The sequence below is a fragment of the Podarcis cretensis genome (assembly GCF_951804945.1).
Source record: "Podarcis cretensis genome assembly, chromosome: 15".
NCBI classification, from domain to species: Eukaryota; Metazoa; Chordata; class Lepidosauria; order Squamata; family Lacertidae; genus Podarcis; species Podarcis cretensis.
In genome coordinates this window covers 1,666,939-1,687,132 of record NC_137185.1, presented here as the reverse complement: position 1 = coordinate 1,687,132, position 20,194 = coordinate 1,666,939, and the positions used below count along the sequence as shown (strand labels likewise).

At 51.6% G+C, this 20,194-nt stretch overlaps 1 protein-coding gene across 15 annotated transcripts in view; it reads left to right on the top strand.

Annotated features, from left to right (window-relative positions):
- MYO18A (myosin XVIIIA) overlaps positions 1-17,164 on the top strand; it is a 143,397-nt gene extending 126,233 nt beyond the window's left edge. For 11 of the 15 annotated variants that reach the window (XM_079955355.1, XM_079955352.1, XM_079955348.1 and 8 more), the window contains 4 exons: positions 925-969; positions 5,786-5,908; positions 8,167-9,515; positions 15,604-15,744. In XM_079955355.1, coding sequence (XP_079811481.1) covers positions 925-969; positions 5,786-5,908; positions 8,167-9,514 — 1,516 coding nt within the window. In that variant the 3' untranslated portion in view covers position 9,515; positions 15,604-15,744. Of the gene's footprint in view, positions 1-924; positions 970-5,785; positions 5,909-8,166; positions 9,516-15,603 lie in introns of all 15 variants that reach the window. The other 4 variants (XM_079955347.1, XM_079955350.1, XM_079955345.1 and 1 more) reach the window with 3 other exon arrangements.
- Positions 17,165-20,194: the final 3,030 nt, after the last annotated feature.

Genomic DNA, 20,194 nt, shown 5'->3' with positions numbered 1-20,194 from the left:
TTTGGGTTGCCCTGGGCAAGGTAAAGTGAGTAACAAAATCAGATGATGAAGATTAAATCCTCAACAGATTTTGATACTTACTGTAATTACACGCTAAAAAAAATAGTTGTTGTTGGAAACATAAAATACAGTAGTGGGTAATTATTATAATCTGGGTATCCTTTTTTAAGGAAAAAAGAAAAGAAGCATAGGGTTGTATCCAACTAAGCTGTACTCAGAGTAGACCCCTTGAAATTAATAAGCCCAAGTTAGCCTTGCCCATTAATTTCACTGGGTCTACACTGAGTTGGATGCAACCTGTATAATTTTATTGAGCCAATATAAATTGTTTTCCGTGGGCCTGCTCTTCAGGAGGGCTGGCATTGGCTACATCCAGGTATTTTCAGTGCCCTTGCAGTTCTCATCAAAAACTATTGCGGAGAGCAGTTGAAAGAGATGGGCATGTTTAGCTTGCAGAAGAGGGGAGTGAGAGGAGGTGTGGTGGCCATCTTCAGTTATCTAAGGGCAAGATTGTTTTCTGCTGCTCCCGAGAGGAGGACCCATACCAATGGGTTCAAATGACAAGAAAGGAGATTCCGACTAAACATCAGGAAGAACTTTTTGATGGTAAGAGCTGTTTTACAGTGGAATGGTCTACCTCAAAAGGGGATGGACTCTCCTTTCAAACAGAGGTTGCATGTCAGGAAGTCTTTAGCTTCCTGCTTTGTTTGCAGGAGGTTGGCCTGGACGTCCCTCGGGTCCCTTCCAGCTCTACTATTCTATGAACAAATCCCCTTGTTACGCTCTTCTCTCCCCAGCTACGCTTTTCGTTTCTGGTTGCCCATCTCCCCTTCTCCCTTGTCCTTGTCCCGCCTTCCTGTGGTGTTTATTTTGGCTGTTTTCTCCCCCTCCCATTCCCCCCTCCCCTCCCCCCCCGTTCTCCAGTTTGCAGGATATGGTGACAAAGTTCCAGAAACGCAGGAATAAGCTGTGAGGATGAGTTTCTCTCCCTTGGTTTCTAGTAACCCCTTTGTTACTTCTAACCTCAAGCATGCCACGGAGGGGAGGTGGGGGGGCCAAAGGGCCTCCCCCACCCCCCACAATGTAGTTGCATGCCCCCCCTTCCTTGCGTGCGCATTGGCCTGGTATGCTCTAACTCTGTGTTTGCTGTGTCCCAAATGGGAAACTAATCGTAGGATGGGAGGGGAGGAATTTGTGTGTGAAGAAGGGGTTGCTGGGTCGAGCCTTGCTTGGTTTCTGATCCTGGAGGGGGAGAGTATTGTCTCCATATATGTCCCCCCCCCCCGAGATAAAGTAAGATTCTAGTCCTCAGGGCTGATCCAGCCAATAGGCAGCATGATGCCACTGCCTCAGGCTGCAGAAGCTCCTGAGTTGATCACCCAGAGAAGCAGTGCTCTCGTCAGTGCTGATTGGGAGTGAGATCGTGGCCATTTGGGGCAAGATCTTGCCTGAAATCCCTCGAGTGCTTGTGGAACACGCAAGGCGGCGGAACAGGACGCACTGCTTCTGACAGCCCTCGTTCTGAAAAAAAGGGTTGATTTAAACAAGAGCAAAGGAAGCTGTCATAATTTTGTATAGTCAGATCCATCTAGCTCAGTATTGTCTACACTGACTGGCAGCAGCCCTTTCACGCAGTGAGTCTTTCTCCCAGGCCTACGTGGAGATGCCAGTGGGGATTCACCACGCAAAGCAGATGCTCTGTACCACAGAGGCACAGTCCTCCTCCAGTTCTTTCCTTCAGTTCTCCCTCCCAGTTCTTTTGTTGGATCACCTGTCGTTATGGTGAATTCTGGTGATTCTCCCAGTGGGCACACCTGTCCAAGTGCTCCCCCCCCCCAGTGGGCAGTGGATGCATTGAGGATCCAGCCCACCAGGTCTACTGGCATTACACACACAACATTTTTGAGCAAACGCTTCAAAATTGTTGTGTGTGGCCACTGCAGAATCTTTGCAGGCAGACCGATTGCATAGAAGGGCATTGGCTGTGACCCCCACGTTGGGTGGTTCCACCGGGTGTGAGGCTACATAGTGGGTGAGAGAGTCCTGAGAGAACCTCAAAAGAGCTTGCTGGTCTAACATCCTGTTCTCACAGTGGCCATCCAGGTGCCCCCATGGCAAACAGGATCCAAGCACAAGAGCCCTCTCCCCTCCTGGGCTTTCCAGCAGCTGGCATTCAGAAGCTGGCTGCCTCCAACTGTGGAGGTATGAGATTGTTGCTGGCACTGTAGGGAGGTGCAGCCTTGTGGAGAATCGTGTGCTAAATGGGTGGGTGGGCTTCTTCAGCCTCCTTTTTGAATGATTGCTTTACTGCCTCGCTTTAGGTGCTTGGAAAGGGGGGAGGGGGGCAGAGACTTCCACCGGGAAGATGCTTTTGAGCATCAGGAGTTTTTGATACCTGGAATAACTCTGCTCATCATAGGATAGAGAGCAGCCAAAAATTCCAACAACCCGGACAAAATTCTGCGTGCCGCCCCGTGACTTCTCTCTGAGCCCAGGATCCTGGCTCTCCTGCTGCGATGGCTGTGATGGCAGAGCCTCTTTCCTCCCCGAGCCGAAGATGGGCTTGGCTGTGGCTGTGGCAGGATCTATACGGGCTAATGATAAATGTAATCTTGTGTAGCAGTGATAGAGGGCCGCTAGAGCCTTGTTGTCACACACAATTAATGTCCCCCACAGTTCAGTCTGCGTTTGTTCGTTCCCCGGTGATTTGGATCCCAGTTAACTAATGGAACGCCAGCCTGGACATAAATTGCCTTTGACGGGAGGTTTAATTCCAACAATTTAAAATCTCAGCTGCCCCCCTGAGTTTGTTTACGGGGCTCCTTAGATTTCTTTGCGGTTTGTTTCTTTCTCCCGAGCAAACAAAACAAACCCAAAAACACCCTGTCTCCTGGCATTTATTCCCAGAGAGGGAGATGTTGGGTTAATCAAGGGGACTTCGTTGCTTTGAATTTAACAAGGGAGATTCGGATTCAGGAGAGATGCTTGCCCGTTGCCATGCTCTTCCCTCAACGGAGGAAATGAAGAATAGCGTTCATTTTTAAGTTCACATTAGATATCCATTAAGAGGGGGAGATGTAGAGGCTGTTCCTGCAAAGTTTCCTGGGGGGGGGGTGTTAGTGGGAGGGGCGGGGGTGTTCCCCCACGGTCGTTCCACTTAGCTCCCTGAAAAACCAGGCAAAGAGTTATTGAGCCCAGCGAGGTGGGAATGAGAAATAACACCCCGATCTGCTCGTAAACGCACTTGTTATTGCCGTAATCCTAATGAAAGCGGTAAACAGCCCCTGTATTAGAGGAGAGATTTATACGGGGACGGCTCTAAATGTGTAGGAATAGTTCCTGTGTCCCCCCTTAAAACCCACGCACAACTGTGCTTTTCCGTGCTCTAGGCAATCAATACACTTATGGACGCTGCCTATAAATTTAGAGACTTTAAGCCGGATGGGGGCTGCGTTTACGTGCCCATATAAATCAGGCCTCGCTACCCTGTGGCGGGGGGGGGGGGGTTGTTTCGTCTCGCTTGCGGCCATAAATCTTTGCCCAGCCGAGTAGCTGCTGTTTGGGGCCCGCTAAACTCCCAGTTTACCAGGGGCCAGCGGAGTGTAGCTCTTCCCCGCCATTGCCTTAATCTGATGCTCTGGCAGAGGAGGAGGTGGAGGGCTGTAAGAAAGGAAGCTTTGCTCCCCTTTCCTGTCCCCAGCAGCTCTGCAATATCCCCCTTTCCTCCCTCTCCTTAACATCTGCCTGCTGTCTCTACCATTTATTATCTTTTCAGGCCCGTAATTCAACTGGCAATGGGCTGGGGTGGGGGGAGGAGATGGATGCCAGGAGTCTGGGCTGGGGTGGATGGAGAGGAAAGGTGTTCTGAGGTTTTCCCTCCCCCTTTCTTTTAATGAGCTGAACTCATCGTATTGGCAGAGGAACGAGCCTTTGACTCTTTTCGTTAGCCAGCTCTTGGGGGATTTGAAGGTTTAATGGGCCTGCCCTCTCGGATGTACCTCGCCTTGAGGGGTCTCTCTCTTTCTCACCGTTTTGTAGATTCTTCCCTTTCGTCCCCATCCTCAGTTTTCCCTGCACAGTCCTGTTCTGAGCCTCCCCTGTGGGAAATATCTCTATGATATGAACGAGCAAGGGGTGGGGGTTGGAGGTGGCTCATTTATACCGGCTTATCTGATACGGCTCCTTTTCCTCCAAAGACATGGGAGTTTGGTGCAAACATGGCTAATTTTTCTGCTGGGAATCTCTGGCCCTGTAGGGATCCTACGGGATGTGTGTGTGTGTATGCTCCTTGTGAATACAAACAGAAATTTCTTAGCCTCCTCAACAAACTACAGTCTCCAGGAATGGAGAAGCCAAATAGAAATACACCCTTTTAGCTTCATTGTGGTTGGAGGCTGCAGTGGGGTGAGAGAGGCCTTGTGGAATAAGTGGGTTTTGTGGGGGGTGGATTTGACTGCGGTGGGGGAAGAAAGGGGTGCCACTGTCAAGTAGCCTGAGGTCATCCAGGGTTGGCTGGTGGGTTTATTTTACTGCATTTATATCCCATGTTTTCTTCCAAAGAGCTTGTGATGGTGTACGTAGTTCTCTCCCCACTCTAATAAGCCCCACAACAACCCTGTGAGGTAGCTTAGGCTGAGAGAGGCAGTGACTGGCCCAAGGTCACACCACTGAGCTTCAGATCCTAAGCACTAAGCCAGCTGGTAAGACGGAAGTGTGCTTGCTGCCTGCCTGAGCACCATCGTCGGTCTCCTAGGCGCACTGCTCTAAGCAGATCCTCAAAGGCAGGAGCATATTGTGAGAATCGGGAATGACATCGTGGCGTAGAAAAATAACTTGAAGCTGACGGTTGGAGACCCTTGAAGGCAGCTCAGCAGTTACCCACGGAGAGGCTCAAGAGGCTGTCGGCTATCTCCTTCTCCGCAGGGTAGGGTGATGGATCTCAGCATAGCACAGACGTCTCCGTCTCTGTCTCTCTCCAGCTCTCCAGGCCAGTGGGCATGCAACGTTCTTCTTTAAAACACATTTCAGGGATGGAGAATGGCGCAGGCGCACAAACCTCACCAGCCCTCTCTCCCGTGCCCCTGACATTTGGCCAGGTTGGGCCCTTTCCAGCTGCAGCTTTGTTTAAGCTGCCGGAGACGACAGTTTTTCCTCCCCCAGAGAGTCACAAGGTGCATCAGGAGGAGGTTTTGGACTCTGAAACATCTGGAGGGGGGCCAGGGTGGGAAAGACTATCCTGCACCCTCCTCCTGCCTTCACCTCTGGCAAAGAAGGCCCCGTAGGCTTTTGAGCTGTTTTGAAAACCTTCTTGACCCGAGGGCTGAAAGTTGTGTGTGTGCAGACTACAGGAGGCGAAGCCTGCATCCAGCCACATCCAGCTCCCCTCAGCATAGGAGAGCCTGGCTGCTGGATCAGGCCAAAGGGGGCCTCTTTAGTCCAGCATCTGGTTCTCACAGAGGACTACCAGGTGCCTCTGTACAGCAATTCTCCCCACTTACCATTTCTAGCACTTACCCTTTCAGCAGTGGAGTTAACCTTTCTCTCTGGCCTTGGCCAAGGTCAGGAGGGTGTTCCAAGGACTTTTAAACCCCAGTCCCCTTCATCAGCATGTGACACCCTGTTCTAATCCAGGTGAGGTTTGGCGGCGGGTCCCTCCTCCTCGACTGCCAATTAACTCTTTCTTGGCTGGCCCTCCTAAGTACCTTTGTTGTGCATGTCAAATACGATCCTGGCACCTGCCCTGGGAAGGACAGTTCTGATGCAGCCCTTTTCCCTCCTGTTCCAGCGAGGGCGACTCGGACGTCGATTCTGAGCTCGAGGACCGTGTGGATGGTGTCAAGTCATGGCTGTCCAAGAACAAGGGGTCTTCCAAGACGGTCTCCGAGGACGGCAGCCTGAAGAGCAGCAGGTTAGCATTATGGGGCCAGGGAGGACTCCCCTCCCCTTCCCAGCCTCCATTCCTCCTCCTCCTCCTTTTACCCACCTCCTCACCACTGGAATCGAGTTGGTGCAATGCCTCCTGTTCCCAGCATGCACTTTCTGTCTGCATATGGGGCCTTCTTCTGGGAAAGGATTCTTGCAGGTGGGTTCCCAGGAAGAGAATCTCTCTGTCCAGAGACTCCAGGCAGTGAGTGAGGAGATGGGATCCCAAACTGCAGTTAGCTGTGGCTGATGGAATGGATCCCCTTTGTCTTCCCCTGGGCCACTTCTGGGGCCCCTGGAGCTTGGCCAGACATCTCCTGAAACTTCACACACGCACACACATTTTCCTTGCAGGCATTCTCAAACCCCACTTTACTTGGGAGTGGGTGAGCGTCATCCCAAGGGTTCCAGTGCCTTCCTTCCTCTGCACCCACCTCTCTTGGGAAGAATGTCAAGTAGGCCAGGAAGGGGCGCCTGGGGGGCGTAAGAACATAGGAAGAGCCCTGCTGGTTCAGGCCACCCAGTCCAGCCTTCTGTTCCCACAGGGACCCACCAGGTGCCCCAGTGGGAAATCCACAAGCAAGATTTGAGCATACATACATGCATAACTTTATTTGTATGCCACCTTTCCACAGTTCAAACCATGCTTACGGCAGCTTACAACACGGGGGGAAACACATGACTGCAACATACCTAAAGTAGTGAAAACAAAATGAAACATTAAAAAATACATAACCATATGGAACAGTTTCTGCATAAATCACAAGGAGATCTAAAGTAAAGATTTTCTTTTTAAAAAAACCTCAACAGCAACCCAAGAGTCCATTCAGCAGCCTCAGCTTTTGTAGCTGGAGTCAGTCGGGGGCCTCCCAAACCAATGGGGAAAAGCCTTCAGGAAAGAAGGGCCATCCAGGACTCTCAGCACAAGAGCACTCTCCCCTCCTGTGATGTTCAGAAGTCGTGCTGCCTCTGGCTGCCGAGGGCAGAGCACAGCTGGAGTGACTAAGGCCGGGGCAGTGGGGTCTCTGCAGCCTTGGCCACGAGCCCGTCCCCCTTTCCCCTTCCCTCTGCAAGTTCCTGAACCCTCAAGAGCACAAACTGAAGGCAATCCTCTCCCCACCACCCTGTCCTCCTTATTCCGCCTCCATTCCACACGCTCAGGCCACTGGAAGGGGGTCAGTGGCTATCTGCCTGTTGGCTACTGAAGAGGGTGCCTTGCTGGAGCGGCCCAGCAAGCCAGTCGCCAGCCCTCTCCCTCTCCCTCCCCTTCCTCTCCTCTCACTCAGAGTCTTTGGAAGTGACCAGGAACCAGACGGGCTATTTATAGGACACCTGTTGCCATGGCAACCAGCCGCACTGAGCCGCGGCAGCCTGATGCTGATGGCGCGGGCTGAGCCGAGGGTGCCTGCCTGCCTGCCTGCGGGTGTTACAAGGGCCTTTTGTGTTCCTCCGAAGTGGCAGGGGAGACGATGATCCCTCCCTGGGGTGGGGTGGGGGTTGAGAAGCCCCTCCCTGACCCCCTCCCCATGCCTGCAGCTGAGCGGGTGCAGAAAGGGTGGCAGGAGCGGCGCTAGTGGACCTTGCCCACCCCAATCCTAGCACACATCTCAAGCAAGCACGTTTGCGTCAAAGCCATTTCCCACTTTGGGGATTCAGCCCCCCTGCTACCCCCCCCCAACACACTCCTCCCCTCCCCCTTCCTTCCCCCAAAGCCACCCACACGTGCCATGTGCCGAGCAGAGGAAGATCTGAGGCACACTCTTAATTGGTTTAATTTATTCTTCGGCATGGATGTAAAACATTTTGTTATGGAAGATAATGCCCCTTTTTGCCAATGCTGGGAATCAATTGTTACGTGCCGCCAGCGTTTTTCAGGTAGTTGACAACAAAATTTTTTCCGGGGGGGGGGGGAGGGGGGAAGCAATGGTGTAGAACAATGCCTTAATTTGCATGATGCTTCCTGTGAAGTTAATTCTTTCGCAGACACAGTGTTGGGCTGTTTTCTTTCTGGATCTTCTTTCTCTCCCTTTCCCCCTCCCACATGCTCAGTCAACCTCTCCCACTCTTCTTCTTCTTCCTTCTCTCTCCCTCCCTCTCTCTCTCTCTCTCTCTCTCTCTCTCTCTCTCTCTCTCCCTCCCACACCCACACACTCACGCTTATTCTCCTATCCGTACCCCAACCCTTGAACTTACTGTCTCTCTCTTTCTGTGCTCTCCCTTGCTCCCTTCCACCTGCCCCGTCAGAACCGCCCTGAACTCAGTTGCTAAAGAGGGCAAGGAGGCTGACGAGAGGCCCGCCTCCGTCATGAGCTCCCTAAGCTACAGGAAGCGGGGCAACCTCAAGGACTCCATCGGGGGCAAAGGGGACGAGGAAACCCTCTTCTCCACCCTGAACGAGCGCCCGGCCTCCCCCACCCGCTCCTTCCGCAAGGCCAAGCGCAACTCGGGGGCCAGCGGCCTGGATGACAGCAGCTCCGTCGCCTCGTGGAAGAAGCCCACCAGAGTGGTGGACGACCTGGACGAAAGGGGCTCGGTCCTCTCCCAGCCCTTCTCTGAAGCCAGCGGCCAGCTCTGCCACAAGGGCCTGGAGAAACGCTGGTCCATCTCGGCTGCGGAGTTCGACAAAACCTCAGTTCTGTCCGCTCCCATGAGTCACGGCGGGGCCTCCTGGAGCGGCCTGGATTCCCGGGAGCAGGACGCCAGGTCATCCCTCAGCTTTGCTCTCTCCAGCCCAGGCAGCTTGCGGCGGAGCACCTCCCGCCTGGACGACCTCAGCCCTTCCTACAGCCGCCCGGGCTCCCGCCTCTCCATGGGCCACTCCCAGCTGGACGACGCAGCCAGCATTGCCCCCAGCGACTCCTTCTCCCTCTACAGCCAGCACTCCCTTTCCCGCAGCCTCTCGGTGCCCCCACGGCCCCGCAGCTCCGCCGCGGATGAGCTCCAGGCAGAGGATCCCGACATCCGGCCCGTCAGCCACCGCAGCTACCTGGACCCGGACCTGGAGGCGGCCATCAACGAAGTGCTGAGCTACAAGCCCGTCAAGTTCAAGCGTTCCAGCCTGGATCCTGACTCGGATGGCGACGACGACAGGAAGAGCGTGCGGAGCACCAAGAGTGCCGTCCTGGCGGAGCACTCGGCCGAGCACCCGGCCAGCAGCCTGCGCAGGTCAGCCTCGGCCTTGGATTTCTCCAGGCCTCACGGCACAAAGGGCAAGAGCCGGAGGAGGAGCTCCAGCGAGTCCTCTTCCTCCTCCTCTTCGTCCTCTTCCCCGGAGCGGCAGCGGAAGAGCTCCAAGAAGCGCTCCAAGAAGTCCAAGAAGAAGTCCAAGAAGAAGAAGAAGCAGCGCTCGCGCTCGGGGTCCTCGGAATCCTCTTCCAGCGGCTCGTCGGGCTCCACCGTCTCTTATCGCAGCAACTCCAGTGTCAAGAAGGGCCCCAAGCGTGCAGGCCCGGGCTCTGAAGGGGAGGACGTTTCCAGGGAGGGCCCCGAGGCCGGGAAGTCCAACAAGCAGCTCAAGAAGGAGGAGAAGCAGCGCAAGAAGGAAGTGGACAGCCTGATGATGAAGTACCTGTATCGCCCGGAGAGCGACTAAGGCAGGTGGCATGGAGGCAGTTGTGTGCCAGGTGTGAGCACGGCGTTCCTGACTAACCTCTAACAAGGGGGAGGGGTGGGAGGCCCTCCAGACTGGATTTGTGCCTTATCCTGGATCAACGGCAGCTCAGCTTACCCAACCGGAAGGATGTCCAGGTTCTTCTTCCCTGCATGCTGGCAGCGGATGGACGGCATGGGTCGCCTTAGCCTCGGAGTGTGCATGTGTTTGGTGTGTCTCCCACTAACCTCGTCCTCCAGGACTTGCCTTCCTTTTCAGGCTGGATCCTGACTCCTGTGCACTGGGTTTCTGGGTCCTTCCTGCTCAGTCAAGGGGGCAGCCCCTAACCTACGTGACACAGGGTAGTAGTGGGGCATTCGTTGATTTCATTTCATGTTTTGCATCGATTCCTATAAAACATCTCCAGGAATTCAACAATAACAGCACCAGAAATTATATATATATGTGTGTATATATATATATATATATATATATATATATATATATATATTCTATTAAATCTGCACAAGGATTCATAGGGTCGTCTAGTCGAAACCCCTACAAAGAAGGAATCCATGCTTGTGCAGCAGAACTCACCACTACCTCTCTTCTTCCTGAGCATGCTCTAAATTTGTTCTAGGTTTCTCCTCAACCCTCTGGAGCAGATTTGGAAAGGGGTGAGAGGAAGAGAGTGGGAAACTAGTTTCCATTGCACCAGCCGAAATCCTTAAAGCTAACATAGCGAACTCATTTGGATGCAGCCCAATGAAAACAATTTCACAAATTTTATTTAAGACATTTGTATAACGCTTAATCGCTTGTGTTTCTCAGCGGCATACGTAAAAAAAAGCCAAACTGGATAAATTGAAACTGTGAAATAGAAATCTATGATAAAACCTAGTGTTATCTTGAAAAGCTTGCCAGAACGAGGAAGTCTCAGCCGTGCGCCTGAAGTTCTGCAGGGAGGGTTGCCTGTCTAATCTGACTGAGTTGAGAGGCTTGAACGCACTGATGGTAAAAGCGATTACAACAATTTCATATATAAAAACAATTTCAAGTCCAATACAGATAACGGGCTGGGATAAAGAAGAAGAAGAAGAAGAAGAAGTATATCTCCATTTATTGAGAAAGGGAGGTCTTCGGATGTCGTGGCCTGCCTGATGTTGAAGCCGAGCTCCTCTCTTTGTGGTTGGAGCAGGGCTTTTTGCTGTCAGTGGTGGCCTGGCTGGCTGTTCCTGCCATGCAGAGGTTCTCGGCATCGTTGGTCGGCGTTATTATTATTATTATTATTCCCCGCCTTTTTCCTTGACAGGCCTCAAGGCGGCTTACAGATAAAAACAAGAATTACTAAAAACATGGGAAAATCTATCATTAAAAAACAATTAAACGTTGATAGAATTAAAACTATATACATACATAACATATACATACAGATGTACCTCTGCGGGGAGGCAGTTCCACAGCTTTGGGGCTGCCACAGAGAAGGCCCTCTCCCCCTGGGCCACCACACCCCCGAGCCGCTGAGGGTGGAGGAACTACCAATCTCAGCACCTGAGAAAGTTTGTAGGGAAGGAGGCGATCTTTCAGCTATTTGGATGTGTTGTTGTTGTTGCTGCTGTTGTTGTTTAGTCGTGTCTTACTCTTCGTGACCCCATGGACCAGACAGGCACTCCTGTCTTCCACTGCCTCCCGCAGTTTGGTCAAACTCATGCTGGTGTATTTGGGTGTATGTATATCTAAATCAGAATCCCACTTGGCCTGGTCAAAAATCAAGCCTCCGTCCAATAAATGCATCCCTTTTCTGGGCAGACCCAATTCCAGGTTGAAATCCAACCTGAGTTTTGGGTGTGCATGTTTCTCCTGTCTGAATGGACTATTCAGGGTCAAGTGAGCAAGCCCTCTTGACTGCCACCAGGGCAGATCTGCGGAGCCAACCAAAACCCTGCCAGCCCTAGGCCACCGCTTGCCCCAGCACTTTCCCCACCCACCAAAACCCAAGGTGCCCTTCACGCCTGCAGTGTGTGCCACCATGTACAGGTGCCAGGCTCTGTCCAGCTCTGGAAGGCCATCATTGTGCAGGCCTGACCTGGAGGATTGTGCCCCCCACTGCCTCCATCCTCACAACCAATCTTCTCATCTTCTCCTAGTTCACTCCCATCCTCCTGGCCACTGCTGGCTTGGTTTTATTCTGGCGGGTGGCACAAGAGATGCCAGGGTGCATCTACCTTGGCCAGAGAGAAGAGAGTTCCCAGAGGGGGGCGGGGTGGAGAGCCATAGGAAAGCCGTGTCTCTCTCAGAGTGTCACTGCTGCTCTGAAGGCTTGAACATCTCCTGATGAGGCTGCGTTGCGCTTGGCAGCTGCGCACGCCCAGGTTGGGAGCCTTTGTTTGCCCACTTCGAAGATGTGACAAGGGAGAGGCGGCTCTCTGTGTGTGTGTGTGTGTGTGTGTGTGTGCGCGCGCGCTTGCCTCTGCAGCAAGCATTTCAAAGAGAAGCAATGGCAGCAAAGGCAGGATTGTGTGTGCATCCCTCTTTCCCCTCCCTGCCAATCCCTAACAAAAATTTATTTGTGTATTAAATGGTTTCCGACAGCTCTGAATGGGAGAATTATCTAGAAAAGAGAGACTGCATTTTCTCTCTTTTTATTTCCTTCTCCCTGCCCCCACCCCCCGCACTTTTCTTTCTTTTCTTTTTTTTAAAGACATTTTCTCTTTTAAATGTTCAATTACTATTGCAGCCTCCCGCAGCTGGGGGAATGTTGTGCTTTAGATTTCTTAATGCACTTAACGCTCCAGCTGCCATAACAAGAAATGGAGCTGGGAGGGGCAGGATTGGGTTCGGGTGTGCGAGTAAGAGAGGGGGCGGGGGGGGGGGAGAAGAGAAGAGAAGAGAAGTGAAGAGAAGGAAGAAAATGTGTCTCTTTTTCCCCTCTAAGCAACTGTGCAACAGGGTGTGGAATTGCTGAGAGCTGGAAGGAGGGACAAGGGAGGTCATTTAGTGAGTCTGTAATTCACAGCCTTCTTTTCTCTCCCGCCCCCAAACCCATCTTAAGCGCACACACTCCCTGTTTTCTGTGATCACTCCTGCAAGTTTCACACAATTTGGCCATGTGTGTGTTTGCAAGAACAGCAAAAGATTCGGTGAATGTGCCCAACACTGTGTGCATTGTGGGAGAAACCTGTGTTGTTGTTTTTTTAAAAAATCAATCCAGGTTTTTATCCTGAGAAAGAAGGGTATCAAAAGTCTGCAAAGCACATCCCCCCTCCCTCCTCCATGGCATTCTGGAGTGTCAAATAGTTTTATGGGTTTTATGGATTCCTTTTACGGCTTGGCCTGTTGCTCTTTTGCCACCCTGAGCTCAGGCGATGCTTCCCTGTCTCTAGCATGGTGGAGTGGGACTTGATTCATTTCACAGCTGAATTGCTCTGATTCGCACTCCACAAAACACAAACCGAAACGGCAACCGTCCTTTGAAATTCGCCTGAATTTTCCTAACTATCTGAATTTTTCCATGTGCAAAAAAAATGCATGTGCTGGGGTTAAAGTGTGCATAGAAATGCATAGGTTAGTGAAAATAACATACCAAAAAATGCATTACGGTCATGAATGTTGCTTGCAAAAATGTATTAGGCAGGATTACTACTTATTTTATTTATTTGTAACATATGCTGCTTGATTGTAAACAAAAACAACAGAACAGCCACCTCAAAGCTGTTTGCAATTAGGATTGCATACAAATATGTCTGCGTTAGGAGAAATTTGAAGTAAAAGGCTGCCGAATTTTCACGAGGACTTTTACACACACACACACACACACACGAAAAATTTATATATGGGCAGTGACCATTTTGCAGTGACCTGGAACCCAACCGCTGTGTTTGCAAACTGACATAGCAATGTGGAGAACTGAAGTTAAAGATTGGGAAAGATGGGGAACTTGAAAGGGAGGAAAATGGACAGCTTCCACCCGTCCTTCGTCTCCAGGCCATTTGGGCTTATTTAATTTATTGCATTTCTATCCCCCCACCCCACCCCCTGGGAATTCCAGGTAGTGTGTGCATGGTTCTCCCTCCCTCCTCCTTTAATCCCCACAGCATCCCTGTGAGGTGGGAGGCAGGTCACACCCAGCGAGGGCTCCATGGCTGAGTGGGGAATTCAAACCCTGGTCTCTCCCAGATCCTAGTCCAGTTCTCTAACTGCTGCACTGGCACTGCCTCTCCCTTGCACTGTGCAGGCTTCTGTTTGGTCTCCTCCTGGTTTGGAGAGCCGTCGCAGCTGGTCCCCCCTCCCTCCAGTCTGGATGAGCCTGAAACCTCATGAGGATGAAGAGATCTGAATCAGGATTCCCAGAGCTGCAGGGGAAACAGCTGGATCCGCTCGGATCCTGAATTGATTTCAGCTGCCCAACTTCCAACAAATCCTCGCAAGGCTCAAGTGCTGCATTTCCCATTCGCGTGTTTGGATTTTACATTTGTGCCATGCCTACAGTGGCGTTCTCCTAACAGAAGACAGAAATGCTGTTTCAGACGCAACTTAACTAATTTGTGTGGAGGGGGGGTGGCAAGCAAGGCTCAATTGCAAGGCTCCCATCGCAGAGCTCCCCTCCAGCAAATCCTTCGTGCCGGGAGGGAATTTCCAAATGGCTCCGCGTAATGAGCGAGTTTGCGAGGTTATTTCTTCTCTCTCTCTCTCTCCCCCCCCCTTTTTCCCCGAGCGTGGCTTGCAACAGATAGGGGTGAAATTTCCAACAAATGCCTGATTTGCTACAGATTATTTGCTTAGCTCTGCTAACTACGGGGGAGAGTAAATCACTGCGGAATGCCCTGGAAGTGTCTGGGAGAGGAGAGGAAAAAATATAAAATAAAAATGAATAATGAGCTCTCGTGAAAGTGAGCTGCTGGCTTAACAGTTTGCCGAGGCAAGCAGAGACCCAGAGGAGATGGGGGGCCCCCATCTATGAGCTGGGAAGAGAACCCCTGAACGCCCCACCTTGAGAAAAAAAGCTCTATTTTAAATCAAGCTCTGCTTTTTGCAAACCGCCTCTTCCTGAGAGAGAAGTCTTCTCCAGCCAGCTCTGGCAGAGGGCACATAAGCCAACTCACGCCCCATAACCGCACCATCCAAGCCCCCAATTTCGTAATGAGCACAGGATTCAGTCTTCTGAATATTAACACCCTTTCCCCTTCTTTTTAAAAGAAGCCTCATCTTTCTAGTCCCTAATACAGTGTGAGATCCTTGATGAGATTTCAAACCAAGCGGAGGCAGGGGTTGGGAGGCACTGTGCTGGAATGCCAGTAGTAAATTGCAGGCACTTCATGTCTTGCCCCTTTAGCTTGCAGCGGCAGAATAAATTGTGTACAGCAAGCAAAAGTGCATTGGCGAACCCACAAGTTATGTGCATTGCAGGAATCTGCTTTTATGGGCGCAGGATGTGGGTTGTGAGCTGCCATCCTCTCCTCGCCCTGGTTAGGCCAGAGCACTCAGAGCTGGCTTTGAAAGCAGAACTTGGACCAGGGCTTGGGGATGTTGGAGGCTTCTGATGGAAATCACTTCTTCCTTCCATGCCTGGAACAGAAAGCAATCCAGCAAATGCGATTGGGATTCACTGCTATTGTCACTTTTAGTCTGCAAACGATATGTAATAGATCACACTCCTCTCAATTTGCATTGTGTTTCTTTGCATTGAAAGGGGAGCAATGCAACAACAAAAATTGGCGTAATTTCATCACAGCGAGATGGATCATGTGGCAAAAACTGAGTTGCTCCAGCCTTGTTTTGTAGGATGCGGCTGATGTGTGTGTGTCGGCCAGCATTACAGGGCACAGCAGTGACCTTCCTGGGGGGGGGGGTAGCAGGGTGGAGAACAAAGGGCGTTTTTACAACTGATACTAATCATTAGGCCTTCTTGCTGCTACTTCTGCACGTGTGTGAATAGATGGGATTAGAAGGTGAAAAAAGGCAGCTTTTAGGGTGTCAGTCTGACACGGGCAGATGATCAGCTTGGAAAACGCAAGCCGCTGAGCCTCCACTTCACTCAGAACAGGCCTCTGCCTCGGTTTTTGACCTTGTCCTCTTGTTTCCCCCTCCTACAGCCCCCCCGGCTATCGGAAATCATTCACCTACGACAAGTCAGACGAGGAGCGAGACACTTTTGACGGCGCCCACAGGTCCAAGCACTCCTCCCAGAGCTACCTGAGCGACAGCGACTCAGAGAGCAAGCCAGCAGAGACCACAGCGTAGCCCCAGGCAGGAGCAAGGCTGGCGGGCCGGCGGGCCGTTCGCCTCCCGACCCTCTCGCTCTGTGGTTGGGCATGCCGGGCGCAAACGGAGGCACCCCTCTGCAGCACCAGCCTCCGGCCAGCGCGCTTCCAGGTAGTCTCTCTCTCACCCCTGCCGCCAGCTTGGGGGCGCCGCACGACCACCGTCCTCTTGCATTGGAGAGAAAGGCAAGGACTCTGCGAGGCCACTTGTTCCTTGCGGCGAAGAGGTGGGCTGGGGGTGGGCGGCCTGGCCACCCTGCTCAGCTGCAGGGAGCCCCACCCCCCCACCCCGCCACTGCAGCCAGGCTGACCTGTGTGTGTGCCAGAGGGATTTTGTGCTCCTGCCAAGCTTGCCTCCGGTCGCCCCGTTTGTGGCTGCAGGACTGTTCCGTGGACAGCAGAGGATGCCAGTCGCCTCCTCGCTTCCTCTGTGTGCATGTGTCAAGGTGTTGGCAGGGGAGCCCTTCTCAACGCAGTGCCTGCCCCTCTTACATTATAATTTAAATCCGTTCTGACCTTTGTGTGATGTCCAAAGAAACGAGAAACAACCCCCCTTTTACTCGAAACATTTTTTAGAAAAATAGCTGAGCCGAAAAACAGTCACACTCTCTGTCTTCTGCCTCCCAACCATGGGAGAAAAACCCACCTGCCCCTCTAGCTCAAGTCTTTTGAGCACACACAGCTCATGCCTTGCACGCTGGCACACTAAGCCACATCATTTCCATGCCTGCATTTTCTTGCACTTGGATTTGGGGGGGTGGGCACAGGGTGGTGGTGGTTCTGCCACACCTTCTGAGCACCCCTGAGAGGCTCCCTACCTCCAGGAACGCTTTTGTTTTTAAAAGAAAGAGCGGAATGTATCCTCTCTGCCTTCTGCCATCTCCACACACACACAACCACCAACCACACACGCCGTCTTTGCGCAGGGGTTCCCAGGTCCCACCCCTTCCGGTAACCAAAATGGCTCAGTCGTCTCCCCCCCCCCCGGCTTGATCCATATTTTATCGCTCATTTTTCTCTGCTGCTGCTCCTCCAGCAGACTTCCAAAGGAGCCGCTTTGCATTTTAGCTTCCCAAAACACCCTTTGCTTCCCTGGCCAGGAGCCCCCCACCTCCCCCCCCCAGCCCCAACGCTCACCTATAACCCTCGCTAAGTTATACACAAGACTGGACTCTTTGTGGGGGTGGAGAGCTTGGAGGCGGGAGTGCTGGGGGTGCCCCGCACTGCCAAGCTCCTCTCTCTCTCTCTCGTCTGGGTTTGGTTTCTATTATTACTATTTTTTGCACTACTTCAGTTGTGCGTTGGATTTTTTTCTAATTTTATTTTTGGTTCCCTTCCCTTCCCTTGTCTGTCGACTTTAAATAAAATAAATGTCATTTATGGGTAGTGTAAACCCCTCTGGCCGTCAGTGTCTTCTCTGAGAATGTCAGTGGTGGACTCCCCACCTGAGGATTTTAAACAGAGGTTTAAAAGAATCGGGGATTCTTCAGCTGAAATTCCTGCATGGTGGGGGTTTGGACAAGATCGCCCTCGGAGATCCCTTCCACCTTTACAATTGTGTGATTCTATGGTCCTGGCCAAGGGAAGGGGTGGAGGAGATACGTTTCCCCATATAATGGGGCCATAATTCTGCAAAAGACCCACAAACCTCTACAGTTGGAAGCACACTTTGTTCTTATGCTGCACAAAAGAGTGTGGAAACATAAAGATCATCTGCATTGACAGGAGCTCACCTCTCTGTGTGAGTCCCTGACCTGGGCATTCCTCTAGTCCATGAAGAGGCAGGTCCAGCACACTTCCCTCCTGTAGAGATGCAGCAGGCAGCTTCCTTTCGTCTGCAGGTAATTCTTCCCTCTGTGTCCACTTTAGAAGTGACACAACAATTCAGAGGTGAGATGGAATTGGGGGGGAGGGGACGGGAGTTCACTCTTGTTTGCTTTTGGATGAGAAACTGCCTCATTCGCACTTTCTGAAAAAAATGATCCAAGCACTGGAATGCAGACCTTGATTGAAATTTGCTCTTCTCTGAATTTTGCGATGCAGTTTCCAGCCAGCTAACGTTTGCAGAAATCATTAGGGGAGAAAGTGTGCCTCACAGTGCACCGTCTGTGATAATAACATGAACAAATGCATTATATCAGAGAAAATTGCACACAAAAATGTGTTTATTTCATGGGTAGGCAAACTAAGGCCCAGGGGCCGGATCCGGCCCAATCGCCTTCTAAATCTGGCCAGTGGACGGTCCGGGAATCAGTGTGTTTTCACATGAGTAGAGTGTGTCCTTTTATTTAGAATGCATCTCTGGGTTATTTGTGGGGCATAGGAATTCCTTCATCCTCCCCAACAAAAAATATAGTCTGCCCCCCCCCCAAGGTCTGAGGGACAGTGACCGGCCCCCTGCTGAAAAAGTTTGCTGACCCCTGGTTTATTTGAAGAAAATGCAGACTAATTTTCATGCAGATGTTTAAATCCACAGAAGCTGTGGAAATGTGCAGAACACAATTTCGGATCAGAAAAAAATTAAGAAACAGTGATCCATACCCAGTAATTGCCTGTCCTTGGCAGCAACTGACTTAGAAGAAAATGTTGTAAATCTGTTGTGTATTAAATCTGGCATATTAACTTTTTTGAAAAAAATAGACACACACCGGGCAACCTGTCGTGCTGATTCAAAACACGCCCACCCCATTTCACAGCACCAAGTGCAGAAGCATTGTCCCTTCCCCCATGCTGCTGTAAATTAACAACCGTTGTGGTGCAGGAGTTAAGAGTGTTGGAGAGATCAGGGTTCAAATCCCCACTGGACCATGATGCTCGCTGGGCAACCTTGGGCCAGTCACTGCCTTGAAGGCTGACCTACCTTACAGGGTGGTTGTGAGAATACAATGGGGAATGGAACTGTGCACGCCACCTTGAGCTCCTTGGAAGAAAGGTGTGGTATGAATGCAATAAATAAATCAGCCTCCGCCAGCATGGCAAGTGCTCAGGGGGTCATGGGAGGTGTACCCCAACAACATCTGGAGGGCTGCTGGGTCCTCAGCCTTTCATTACTAGAACCTGCAAGGCAGAGGTGGTGACAACTCTGGGGGCAACACTGTCACACTGTTGGGCGAAGACTTCTGTCTTCCATGGCAGGAGTAGTAATAATAATTTATTTATACCCCAGCCAATCTGGGCAGCTTCCAGCAAAATATTAAAATACAATAAGCAAACTTTAAGAACATAAAACAAGGAGCAAACTTTAAGAACATAAGCAGAGCCTGCTGGATCAAGCCCGCCTAGTTCATAATCCTACTCTCCCAGTAGCCAACCAGATGCCCCAGTGCAAAACCCTTTGTGGTTTCCAGCAACTGGCATTCAGAAGCATCACTGCCCCCAGTCTTGGAGGCAGAGCCCAGCCCAGCCACCTCGTCGGGTAGCCATCAATAACCCTCTCCTTCTAAAGGCATTTGTCTTTTAAAGCCATCACTGCTTCCTGTTTTAGAGAGTTCATAGACTTTTTCATTCTGATGGTGCTGCATCCTGTGTTCCAAAGGTTGCAGTCAGGGGTCAGTGTTGGCACAAATCCTGTCTTGTCTTTGGGACCGGAACTTGAGTGTACAGAGAGGAGTTCAGCTTTGGGGGCCGAGGCTGCATTGGGCATGCACCCTCAACATGGTGAGCAAATCACACTAACCCTGTGTGGCAGATTCCTGCCTTCGGCGGCCTCCCTTTCGTTTTCGGATCATGGGCAATTTTTGACTCGAGCAACCTGGAATGCGTCCTAGCTTTTTCTCTCAGGCCTCTCAGATGCTGTCGGCACCAGCTGCTGCCCACGTATGTGACCTCCAGTGACCGCTGGGTTCCTTTCACCAGAAGCGTGACCGCCTGTTTAGGGAATGAACAGAACCCCTCATAAGAGCATGGCAACGATCTTTGCAGACAACGAAGCCGAACGCTGGAAGATGAAAGACCGAGAAAAAGAAAGGACTTCTTTAAACCGTGGAACTCCCTCCCACTAATTGCAGCAATGGCCACCAACTGAGATGGCTTTGAAAGACGACTAGATAAATTGATGGAGGAGCGTCAGGCTACTGCTGGCTACTAGCCAGGAGGGCTCTACTCTGTCTCTGTGGTTGGAGGCAGCAATGCTTCTGGATCCCAGTTGCTCTTGTGGTCCTGATCCCTGGTTTCCCATAGGTGTCTGGTCAGCCACTGTGAGAACTGGGCTGGATGAGGCCCCCTTTGGCCCCATGAAAGCATCTAGAGCAGCGGTTCTCAACCTGTGGGTCCCCAGGTGTTGTTGGACTACAACTCCCATCATCCCTGAGCTCTGGCCTTGCTAGCTGGGGTGATGGGAGTTGTAGTTCAACAACATCTGGGGACCCACAGGTTGAGAAAGGCTGATCTAGAGATTATGGGGCCTCCGAGCCTATTGCTTACA